Genomic DNA, 12870 nt, shown 5'->3' with positions numbered 1-12870 from the left:
CACCACCATCCATCGAGTTCTTAAAGGTAGAAGCTGTGAGTTGGCTCCTTTCCTCACTGCCCCTGTTTTAGTTATTTATTTCCGTGTAAGAAACCATGACAAAACTTAGTGGCTTAAAATAAACAAATATTTACTATTACAGTTTCTCTGGGACAGGAGGTAGGTTGTTCTGACTCGGTCCCAGTTGCATATTGGTGGGGGCTTTGTCATATGAAGGCTTGAAGGGCTGGAGGATCTAGTGCAAGGCGGCTCACCTGCATGGCTGGCAAGTGGGTGCTGGCTGTTGGTGGGAGGCTTCAGGTCCTCTCCATTCAGGTGACTACACAGGGCTCCTTGAGTGTCCTGGTGACATGGTGGCTGCTTCCCCCAGAGTGAACAATCCAAGAGGGCAGGGCAGAAGCAGCAATGTCATTTATTGGAAGTTACACACCATCGCTTCTGCCGTGTTCTACTAATCACTCAGATCTGCCTTGTTCGCTGTGGGAGGGTCCTGCACCGAGGCATGAATGCCAGAATGCACAGAGCATTGGGGACCATCTTAGGGGCTGGCTACTATATATCTCTTCCATATTTCATTCCACCCACATGTTCTGTTCATTCTCCTTCCAAAAATATATTCAAATGTAATCACTTCTTTTCATTTCTGCTGCCTCTGGTCTAGCCCAAGATGTTGTCCACACTCAGCTCTGCCGTGAGAGCCTTCCATCTGATCTTTCTCCTTTTGCTCTTGTCAGTCTCTAATGCATTTTGCATATTGCAGCCACTCCCGCATCATTCATTCATTTTTTTCAATTAATTAATTCAACATATACTTATTGTGTACTTAGTATATGCTAAGTTTGTTTTAGATACTCAGAGTATAGCAGTGAAAAAAACCAAAGTCCTTAGAACTTATATATAGTGGGAAAATAAACAAATAAAATGGAAAATATTAAGGGGTAATATGTGTAATACAGAAGACTAAACAGGATAAAGAAAATAGAGGCCAGTAGAGAAATTAGGGACTTATGGGTGCCCTACTGTATAGGGCTGTCAAGGGTGCTATCTTTGATTAGTTGACGTTGAAACAGTAACCCAAAGGATGGGGTGGGGCAGGCTTATGAATACCTGGATAAGAGTGCTCTAAGGAGAGGAAAGAGCAAATGGAAAGGCACTGAGCACACTTGATGTGTGTGAGGAACAGCAAACCAGCCAGTGTGGCCGGAGCAGAGGGAGGGAGGGAAGTGGAGAATGGCAGGTGATGGCAGTCAGATCATGTAGGGCCTGGTAGACCATGAAGACTTTGACTTTACCTGGGGTTGGTGGGAGACGAGGACAGACATTGGAATGCTTTGCTGATGTGAATGACTTGCTTTTTAATACGATCTTTTGGATTGCTCAGCCCATGATCTTTAAAAAATGTAACTGATATCAGGTCACTTCCACTGCTTAAAACCCTTCTATGGATTCCCCTTGTACTTAGAATAAAATCCAAGCTCCCTTAGCTCTTATAATTGTTACTGTTACTATTAAAATTAACACCCCGTTATTCTCTATCACCGAAACCTGCTGATTTTTTCCAATATGTACCCAACTAGTAATTACTACTACCACTACTACTATTAGGCTTATTTGTTTATAATCTGCCTCATCCACTTGCAAATATGTGCTCTGGGGAGGTTGTGGAGAGTGTGGGTCTTTCTATACTAAATTATCACAAGAGTGCTTTGTTTTTGGAGCTCTCGTGTTCGCCCTTTAAAGGTTTTTTTTTTTTTGGTCTATTTTCTCATTGTCATATCTGGTCAGTGACCTACTTCCAGCAATGCTATCGTTGGTGCCAGGGTAACTGCTGTTGAGCTGGACACGGGCGCTGGTTTTGGTTGCTGGGCTATGTCGGTACTTCTCAAACGTTAATAGACAAATGAATTATGTGGAGAAGGGGTGGGGTCTTGCTAAATACTGATCCTTATTCAGTAGGTGTGGGGTAGGGCTTGAGGTTTAACATTTCTCCCAGGCTCGCAGGTAATGCCCATGCCTCTGGCCCTTTGAGTAGCGAGGGGGTTTGATCACCAAACTTGGCTAAATACTGGAAACAACTGTGGAGCTCAGGATCCCACCCCGAGATTCCAATATAATTGGTCTGGAATGCAGTCTTAGTACTGGACTAGACTACTAGACTACTTAGTACTAGAATTTTCTAGGCTTCACTAATGATTCTGATTTGTAGCAACATTTGAGAACCACTGGATTGGATGACGTTGGGCCCTATTTTAAAACAAAGCATATGGAGTAATGCTCTGCAGGGCTATGCTGTTTTCTTTCTTTTTAAAAAAATCAGTTTTGTAGCTATAGAGAGTCTGGCCACACTGATGGATGACCTCCAGATCTCTGCCTAGCATGGCTGGATTTCTCCAATGTCCCTAGCACATGTTGCCAAAATAGGACTTCTGCCTTCAGGAGACTGGGCCTTCCCAGTGCAGTTAAAATACACTTGCAGACGATGAGGATGTAGCAGATCAGGTCCCTACTGTGTGAGCTTGTGCTGAGGCAGAGAAGGAAGCTGAAGCAGACAAGTGCTCTGTTTTTTTTTCTTGTAATTTCCAGCATGTACACATGGGGTTTCTAAACCAGTAATAAACTAAGAACTTCTCGTGTGATTCAAGCTAACCCTTTGGTCATCGGAAGTGGGTGTTTTCTTTAATATATTAAAAAAAAATTTATTTCATATTGGAGTATAGGTGATTAACAATGTCATTTGTTGCAGGTGTACAGCAAAAGCAGGTGTTTTAAACTACTGAAAATCAATGAGGCAGATCCCATTTACAGGTTAATAACTGAGATGTGGGTGTCCCAAATGGTCTTGAAGACATGGGGAAGGAAAGACAACGCCTGAGCTACCCTTCCCCCCACCCCCTTACACATGCCCCCCACCTTAACCCCACTCAGTTCTTTTTTTTTTTTTTCTTTTTGCGGTACGTGGGCCTCTCACTGTTGTGGCCTCTCCCGTTGCGGAGCACAGGCTCCGGACGTGCAGGCCCAGCGGCCATGGCTCATGGGCCCAGCCGCTCCGCGGCATGTGGGATCTTCCCGGACCGGGGCACAAACCCATGTCCCCTGCATCGGCAGGCGGTCTCTCAACCACTGCGCCACCAGGGAAGCCCCACTCAGTTCTTTTTGCCAGGTGATTAGTGTGTGCTAATAGAGCCTGGGACACTTTCTCATTGAAATGCACTTCAATCCCATGTAACTGGATTGATTTTTTTTCCTTGGCTAATCTAGATTGGTCGGCTGATTATTGGACAGAATGGCATCTTGTCGACACCTGCTGTATCCTGCATTATCAGAAAGATCAAGGCAGCTGGTGGAATCATCCTGACAGCCAGCCACTGCCCTGGAGGACCAGGGGGAGAGTTTGGAGTGAAATTTAATGTTGCCAATGGAGGTATGTGGTTCAGAATATGGCTTAATTGTCATGATTTCTTTCTTTTTATATTGTCATAGTCTTACAGTGACCCACTGATGGTGGACAAGCAAGGAAGAGAGAAAATGGCTCAGAAATTTCTAGTGAGGTGCCTGTATTAGTCAGGGTTTTCCAGAGAAGCAGAACCAATAGGACACATAGACGGGTTCCAACCTACGATGGTTTGATTTAGAGATTTTTTGACTTTACAACGGTGTAAAAGCAATATGCATTCAATAGAAACTACTTCATTTGAATTTTGGTCTTTTCCTGGGCTAGCAATGTGTGCATGGTATGATTCTCTCTCGTGATCCTGGGCAGGGGCAGCAAATGCAGCTCCCACCCAATCACAAGGGTAAACAGCCAGTACACTTACAGCCGTTCTGTACCCATTCAGTCATTTCTGTTTTGTAGTTTCGGTAAGTATTCAATAAATTATATGAGATATTCAGCACTTTACCTTAAAGTAGGCTTTGTGATAGATGATTTTGTAAAAGTGTTGACTAACATGGGTGTCCTGAGCACTCTTAAGGTAGGCTAGGCTAAACCATGATGTTAGGTGTATTAAATGCATTTTCGACTTACGATGTTTTCAATTTACAATGGGTTGATCGGACTATGACTCCGTTGTAAGTTGAGGAAGATCTGTACAGAGATTTATTATAAGGAATTGGCTCATGTGATTATGGAGGCTGCGAAGTCCCAAGGTCTTTGGTCAGCAAGCTGGAGGCCCAGGAGAGCCAATGGATGTTAGGGTTCTGATCTAAGTCCGAAGGCCTGAGAAGCAGCAGAGTGTAAGGTCCAGTCTGAGTCAGGAGGGGCCAGTGTGTCAGCTGGAAACAGTCAGGCAGAGAGTGGATTCTCCCTTTCTCAGTTTTTTGTTCTGTCCAAGCCTTCAGTGGGTTGGATGAGGCCCAGCCGCACTGGGGAGAGCAATCTGCTTTACTCAGTCTACTGATTCAAATGTTAATCTTATCCAGAAACATCCTCACAGACATACCCAGAATAACGTTTAAATGAACATCTGGGCTCTCTGTGGCCAAAGCAAGTTGACACATAAAATTAAGCATCACGTCGCCCAGGGTGACATGACGAGGAAATGGCATAACGGGGTCTCAAACCCATTTTGGTCCTCTGTACTCCTCAGCACAGTGAAATGGTTGAATGTTGATGCTTATCTGACATGGAAGGACTCTGGATTTAAAGAAGGACTCTGGAACAGACCCTCAAAATCATTTAGATCATTCCTGTCATTTTATAGGTGAAGAAATCAAAGCCCTGAGAGGCTGTTTGCTCAAGGTCACATGGTCAGACAGATGACTCCTTAGCATAAGTCCTACATTCTCTCTTTCCTATAGTGTTGACTTTCTCTCACTGACATGCCTAGAATTATTTCACTTTTTCTTATATTTATAGAAATGTATAGTTTAGGAGTCCTGGTGGGGTGGGATACGTGTATAGGGGTGAATTAAAATTTTTTTGAGCATATGTAAAGGCAGGAAGGATAATAAATGGATACCAAGTATCCATTACTTTGTTTTTCCATTTTGCTTAAAGGTAAATTACAGCATGAAGATATTTTGCACCCAAATATTTCTGACATCTCTTTAAAATAAAGACGTATTCCTGTATAACTGCATGATCACACCTAACAAAAATAATACTAATTCTCTAATATCATCTAAAACCTAATCTGTATTCAGAATTTTCCAAGTATCCCCCAGATGTTATTTACATCTGTTTTGTTCAAACCAAGTTTTATCCCAGAACCATGCATTTCATTTGTTTTTTTAAATTTTAATTTAATTTATTTATTTTTTAAATTAATTTTTATTGGAGTATAGTTGCTTTACAATGTTGTGTTACTTTCTGCTGTACAGCAAAGTGAATTAGTTATACGTATACATATATCCCCTCTTTTTAAGATTTCCATCCCATTTAGGTCACCACAGAGCACTGAGTAGAGTTACCTGTGCTATGTAGTAGGTTCTCATTAGTTACTTATTTTATACATAGTAGTGTAAATATGTCAATCCCAATCTCCCAATTCATCCCACCCCCCTGCATTTGTTTTTTAAGTCTCTTAAATCTCTTTTAATCTAGAATACTGAGTCTTCGTGTATATGTGGGTGGGAGCTGAATTTTAACCAACAACTGTTGCCATTATGAAGCATTCCTGGCCCAGGCAAAATAGCACGTCCTGAAGGGGAAGTACATGATTGCCCCCTCCTTGCAGCCATTTTGGGCATTATCCAGAGAAAGAACATTACTCACATCGTGTTAAAAAAAACACCTTATGAGGAGCCTCATTCTTGAAAGTGTGATTCAAGAAACCCTGCTTCACTAAGAAGCACACCTAGGGCCAACATCTAGTCTCGCAGCAGCTACTGAATATTTCAGGAAAAAATATGCAGTGCGTAGGTGTTCTGCACACTGATAACACAGGCCATTTCATGAGCTCAGAAAATGGGAATTTGTAGAGCAATGTAATATATAAGTTGCCAAACTAAATTGTGTATTTAAGCATTTAAATTAATGTCTGACTTCGTGTCTTGCAAGAGAATCTCAGTCATCTCTATGATAACTTGTGAGGCATAAAAGGGGAAGATATTATTTAAATAACCATTTCGTAGACTGAATTACAGGAGGTTATGAGACCTGTTCAGTCATATCCTGAATAGGGGGAGGGGGTTGAACTTATCGTTTAGCCTTTAACTCTGTTGAAAGTCCTTCCTCTTACATTTAATTCTTCATGTTTACATGTCTTGGCATCATTAATGAGACTAACATTCCTGATGGCATGGAGAGATTCAGTTGGTTTCTTCCCACTTAGAGTGAGTTTTACCATGTTATCCTTCATCTGAAGTTGCAGACATTCATCTCTTCTATTGGGTGTCATACAAATACATCTTATGGCATAAGTTAAAAGCGAAGTGTCTATAGAATTAGTAGGCACATCCAGGGAAATAGGACACATCTAAAGCTATGTTGCTTTTAAATTATTTAGAGGACAGGACCTTTCTGAGCATGTTTTTAAATAGGGGAGAAGGTGCTAGAGGACAAAAGGAATCAGTAATAAAAATACTGATTTTTTTGAATAATTACAGTGTGCCAAGCTTCATAGTCAGAACTTTACATACATGTTCTCATTTAATCCTCATGGTTTAAAAAACTTGCCCAGTGTCACAGAACTCATAAGCTGTGGAGCTCATTTGGAACCTAGATTCTAAGAAGTAGGTAGAACTTCTGAGTAAGGAGGCAGAGATGAGGGAAAGAAGCACTTTGAGGGTGCAGAGTGGAAGTTTTGGGAAATAGTTGCCTATATCTGTTGAAAAAAAAAGAAGAGGAAATGTAACTTGCTCAGATAATGGGGAAAGGATAGAGAAGGGGATAAATGAAGATGTTTTCTAAAAGGTCCTCTGGGAAATTTGTTGAGGATTCCTGAGGGGTTGTGAGGACCGAGTGGAAGTTAAGCAGTCTCATTTTTCGGGGGAGCCAGTTGGTGTAATTTCACTACTGCCTTCAGCAATGCATGGGGGGAGTGTGGGAATAGCAGCAATGGAGCAGATGATGGTGATGTCCCAGGATTGGGGAATGGCAGTGTGGGCATGGCAGAGCATAAGGTGGGCTGGTAGTTGTTAAGAGTGTCTGAGCTGACATCAGACTATTAGGAGTCAAACCCAGCCTCTGTCACACGAGTGATGTGACCTGTGTTAAGGTCACCTCTTCCAATTTCAGTTTCCTTATTTGGAAAATGAAGATACTAATGATTCTTACTTCATCTGCTTTTTGTGAATGCTGAATTCCACGTACGATGTGAAAGGTGGTATGTGTAAGTTTCAACAAATGTTGGCTTGTCTTATTGTACTAACAAAGGCAAGGCTCAAATGCTAGACCATAGGGTCCTTCTGGGATAAGAGACCAGTGAAATGAAATGGACCGATGGCCTGGGAGTAATCAAGTGATGTTGGGCATCAGTATAGGAATGAGGAACAGGTTCACAGGGGTACAAAGTAGGGTAGATGAAAGATTAGGAATTTGTGGGATTAAGATACTCAAATTTGATATTTTTGCAAGAAGCATATCAAAAGACAGTACTAGGACTGTACTAGGAATTGACTAAAATGAAGAGGGAAGTCACTGGAGTGGAAGATGTCAAGAACTGGGAAGATGTGAAGGGATGCAGAGGATGCTGATGAACTCAGAGGTTATCAGTGTTGCTTTTGCTTTTGGAAATCAGTGTGCTTTGGCAAACAAACTCAGATGGAGACTTTTAAAATGTGATGGAAACATCCCAAGAACGTAGTGTAGTGCCTGGGAGGCAGAGAGATAGACGTGTGTCATCTGGCAAGCATAAACAAATGCAAAAAGTAAATAGCACTCTTTACTTTTTAAGTTTTGCAAAAGAATAAAAAATGGTAAGGAGTGAAGCTGAGAGGGCTATGTTTACTTCTTTGTGGTCTTCACTTTTCCTATGTGAGAAAACGTGGGTAAAATCTACTAGGCTCTTTTCTATCCACTGAAATGGTGCTATTGCTATTCCTTTCCCCCCTCTCCCCCCGCTTTATTGAGGTGTAATTGATATATAAAAAACCGGCACACGTTTAAGGTATGCAACTTGATGAGTTTGGTCATTATTCCTTTTTATATGTTCAGTGAACCTTTTTTGGGAGACGGTAACAGTGCTATGCTCTAAGGCAGCATTGTCCAATAGAAATATATTGTGAAGCAGCTCATGCAGCTCAACATCAAAAAAAACCAAACAACCCAATCCAAAAATGGGCAGAAGACCCAAACAGACATTTCTCCGAAGAAGATATACAGATTGCCAACAAACACATGAAAGAATGCTCAACATCATTAGAGAAATGCAAATCAGAACCACAATGAGGTATCACCTCACACCGGTCAGAATGGCCCTCATCAACAAATCTACAAACAATAAATGCTGGAGAGGGTGTGGAAAAAAGGGAACCCTCTTGCACTGTTGGTGGGAATGTAAATTGATACAGCCACTATGGAGAACAGTATGGAGGTTCCTTAAAAAACTAAAAATAGAACTACCATACAACCCAGCAATCCCACTACTGTGCATATACCCTGAGAAAACCATAATTCAAAAAGAGTCATGTACCACAATGTTCATTGCAGCTCTATTTACAATAGCCAGGACATGCAAGCAACCTAAGTGTCCATCGACAGATGAATGCATAAAGAAGATGTGGTACATATATACAATGGAATATTACTCAGCCATAAAAAGAAATGGAATTGTTATTTGTAGTGAGCTGGATGAACCTAGAGTCTGTCATACAGAGTGAAGTAAGTCAGAAAGAGAAAAACAAGTACCGCATGCTAACACATATATCTGGAATAAAAAAAAAAAAAGGTTCTGGAGAACCTAGGGGCAGGACAGGAATAAAGACGCAGACATAGAGAATGGACTTGAGGACACGGGGAGGGGGAAGGGTAAGCTGGGATGAAGTGAGAGAGTGGCATGGACATATATACACTATCAAATGTAAAATAGATAGCTAGTGGGAAGCAGCCACATAGCTCAGGGGGATCAGCTCGGTGCTTTGTGACCACCTAGAGGGGTGGGATAGGGAGTGGGGGAGGGAGACGCAAGAGGGAGGGGATATGGGGATATATGTATATGTATGGTTGATTCACTTTGTTATAAAGCAGAAACTAACACACCATTGTAAAGCAATTATACTCCAATAAAGATGTTAAAAAAAAAAGAAAGATATTGTGAGCCACATTTGTAATTAAAAATTTTCTAGTAGCTACCTAAAAAAGTAAAAAGAAGCAGGTGAAATGAATAATATATTTTAACTTAATATATCCAAAATATTATCACTTCAACATGTTACTATAAAAATTATTAATGTAATGTATTCTGTTTTTCTATAACTCTTCAAAATTTGATGTGTATTTTGTAACTGCAGCACATGTCAGTTTGACTAGTCACATTTCAAATGTTCAAGAGCCACATGTGGCTAGCAGCGATTGAATTGGGCAGTGTAGCTCTAAGCGCTGGGATATAAAAGAAATCAAGAAATAATTTCTGTTCAGTAGAAAGTTATAATATAGCTGGTGAGTGAGATCAATATACAAAGTTATCAATTATTTATGTTTTAGATCTTTCAATCTACTTATTTATTTGATTCCCAAACTCGTAAAAAACCTAAAGTTGCTTGCATGAAGATATAAAAATTAAAAAGAAAAGAAAAATTAAAGGAGGACAACCATTGATTTCATGTTCAGTTCATTTAAAGCCTATCACTTCACCTTAACTGTCAGCTTGACCTTGTGAGGAAGTGCATCAAATATTTTAAACCTCACTTTAAAAACTTGGGAGTCACTAGAGAGTGTGAGTTGGGGAAAATAATGTATCCTGGTCAGCTTATGCATCAAATAGGCAGCAGATCTGGGAGTAGAAATCGTATTTTCTTTCTCTAGGTGCACTTGGGAAGCTGCAGTTAAAATCTGGAATCCCTCAGTTCTGTCAAATGCATATCCTGTTTGTGTCTCATATCCTGAATAAAGCTGATGACATAACCAGGTCTCCCTGGCAGGTGTGCGACTATTTTTAGGGAAGACATATCATTGTTTAGAAGTGGATTGAAACAAACCAACATGTGGGTTATTGGCCTACATGGAACAGGTGAGGCTGGACACGTTTCCTCCAGAGTGGAAGGATAAGAAATATCGAGGTACATCGAACTGTGAACTGGTGACCATTGTCTAGAGCAAAAATGAATCTTTCTCCTGCTTGGTGGTGGAGGAACTAATATTTCTCTGATTTAATTTTTAAGCAGATTTATTTTCGGTGGTGCATTATTTTCAAATTTTAGGTCCTGCGCCAGATGTCGTCTCAGACAAAATCTATCAGATCAGCAAAACAATCGAGGAATACGCCATATGCCCTGATTTACGAATCGACCTGTCTCGACTAGGAAGACAAGAGTTTGACCTGGAGAACAAATTCAAACCATTTAGAGGTAACAGAGAAACAGTATTTTGAAGAAATCAGAATAACTCCGTGGATGGGGGTGACTCTGGTTTTTTCTTCAGGGAAAAGCACACACGAAAGTGATGGAATTATCAATCTCAGGAGTGGCACTTGATAAGTAGATGTAATCTGAGTGTGGTGCAGAGAGAAATAAAGGCAGCCAAGATATTTAGAACTGGCAAACTTTCAAAAACGACTTTCCAAACTCTCTATCATTTTTGGCATAGGGAACATTTCATGGCTGACTCTTTTACAGTGTTCCAGGAATAGGCTGTGGAGCCAAAACGTGTCTTTGCTTTTCTAAGCAATTAAGGTGAACATACCGAAATACTTTAGATAATTAAGAAGAGACCTTAAAAGGTAGTGGGGTTATTAAAATTTCCCATGGAAGGTAGGCATTTCTTTTCCAAGCCAGAACCACGCAGTTCATGTTGATTCAATGCACAATTGATGATCACCTGCGCTACATTACACTCCGTGTTAGGAGATTTTACAAAGGAATTTACAAAGTACCAAATGGATTTAGGAAAATGGTTCAAGAATTGAAAAACTGGGATGAAGTTGTCAAAAAATATTATCCTGTACTATAGAATGAATAAAGCCTCTAAGTCCTCCATTATAACTTTTCAATTTGGAGATTAATATTGAACCATATAACAACATTAATGCCATGGATATGCATATCATTTTTTCACCCTTTATATTATCCTATTGTTTTTTTCCTAGAAGGCATATAAGTAGCAATAAAACTAACAATTTTTTACTCCTTCAGTGCCCCTATAAGCTTAAATCCAGTTTGTGTTAAGATGGTATCCTTATTTTACAAGTAATTTAATTTAGTTAAAAAGGTGAAATACCTGGCTCATGGCCACATGGTATTTTAGGGACAGAAAAGAGCTTGAAATGGACTGTTTGGAGTCACAGTGTTGGGCCAACTCTACCACATTTGTCTTGGAAGATTTTGAGTCAATTGCTTGCTTAGCTAGTGAGCAGAAATTAATTGAAAACCATGTGATATTTATTGGAAGCAACAGTTCCTGATTTTACTAATCTAGTTGAGAGTTTGCACACACACACACACACACACACATGCTTGCACAATCGCTTGACAACTAAAAGCAAGGGATATATTATTTATTTATTTTCAAATTTTATTTATGTATGTATGTATGTATGTATATGTCCGTGTTGAGTCTTTGTTGTTGCACGCAGGCTTTCTCTAGTTGTGGCGAGCGGGGGCTACTCTTCCTTGCGGTGCGCAGGCTTCTCATTGCGGTGGCTGCTCTTGTTGCAGAGCACGGGCTCTAGGTGCACGGGCTTCAGTAGTTGTGGCACAGGGCTCATTAGTTGTGGCTTGCGGGTTCTAGAGTGCAGGCTCAGTAGTTGTGGCGCACGGGCTTAGTTGCTCCGCAGCATGTGGGATCTTCCCGCACCAGGACTTGAAACAGTGTCCCCTGTATTGGCAGGTGGATTCTTAACTACTGCACCACCAGGGAAGTCCGCAAGGGATATTTTATGTTAAACAAATGATTTAAGTGTACTTGATTACATATGTTTAGAAGGACTGGCAAATAAGATGACTAAGAAAAAGCAGGTATTACCATCAGGAAGAAATTTTATTTATTTATTTATGGTATCTTCACAATTGTATTTGTTGTCCAAGAGACCCAGATGTTTGGTGAGCTCAGATTCAGGCCCACTGCTCCAGGCACATTGCTAGCTTGATGAGTTTTCTATAATGCTACAGATACCACGAGGTAGATAGAGACATTCCCTGGCTCCCAAGAAGAATTTGGAGATAATTATTTGGGATAATTTATGTACTGTGTTCTTGCTGTTTTAAATGTTGAGCAAGGCTTGAGTTAATTGGAAACAAACCAGTCTTTGACATTTCACCTTAAAGGATGAAGAGCATGAACTATGTGATGTGAACTTTCAGTTTTCATGGAATTCTACTTGCTTCCTTGTTTTTTACATTTCTGTTTGGTACTATGTGTTATCTGCTATAAATACCAAATGTATTTAGACAAGTGGTTCAGGAATTTCTGAAAAGAACCAGAATGAAATAATTGCCAAAAATATCCTAAATTGTAGAGTGAGTAAAACTTCAAGCCATAACCTTTTATTTTATAGATTAGTTTTTTATTGTGGTAAAATATATGTAACGTAAAGTATATCATGTTAATCATTTTTAGATGTACAGTTCATATAGATTAACTTTTAATTTATCTTATAGATTAATATCCTCCAAATATCCAAAGATGATTAAAAACTATCTGTGTTCTGTAAACGGTAATTACATTATATTTGAATGGACACACATACTACCTTGATTTAAGTGCAAGAAAAAATATTTTTAGACATGTATTTGACTAGACGAAGGGACAGCTTCATATTACGTATAAAATCTCAT

The 12870-nt window shown here is 40.1% G+C and overlaps 1 protein-coding gene across 1 annotated transcript in view; it reads left to right on the top strand.

Annotated features, from left to right (window-relative positions):
* PGM5 (phosphoglucomutase 5) overlaps positions 1 to 12870 on the top strand; it is a 191487-nt gene that overhangs the window by 21395 nt on the left and 157222 nt on the right. Inside the window, exons 2-3 of the mRNA XM_060014655.1 lie at positions 3259 to 3421; positions 10300 to 10446. Coding sequence (XP_059870638.1) covers positions 3259 to 3421; positions 10300 to 10446 — 310 coding nt within the window. The remainder of the gene's footprint in view (positions 1 to 3258; positions 3422 to 10299; positions 10447 to 12870) is intronic.

This window comes from Delphinus delphis, chromosome 6, assembly GCF_949987515.2.
Source record: "Delphinus delphis chromosome 6, mDelDel1.2, whole genome shotgun sequence".
NCBI classification, from domain to species: domain Eukaryota; kingdom Metazoa; phylum Chordata; class Mammalia; order Artiodactyla; family Delphinidae; genus Delphinus; species Delphinus delphis.
Note: the sequence above shows the minus strand (reverse complement) of the source record. Positions and strands in the feature narration are given on the sequence as shown.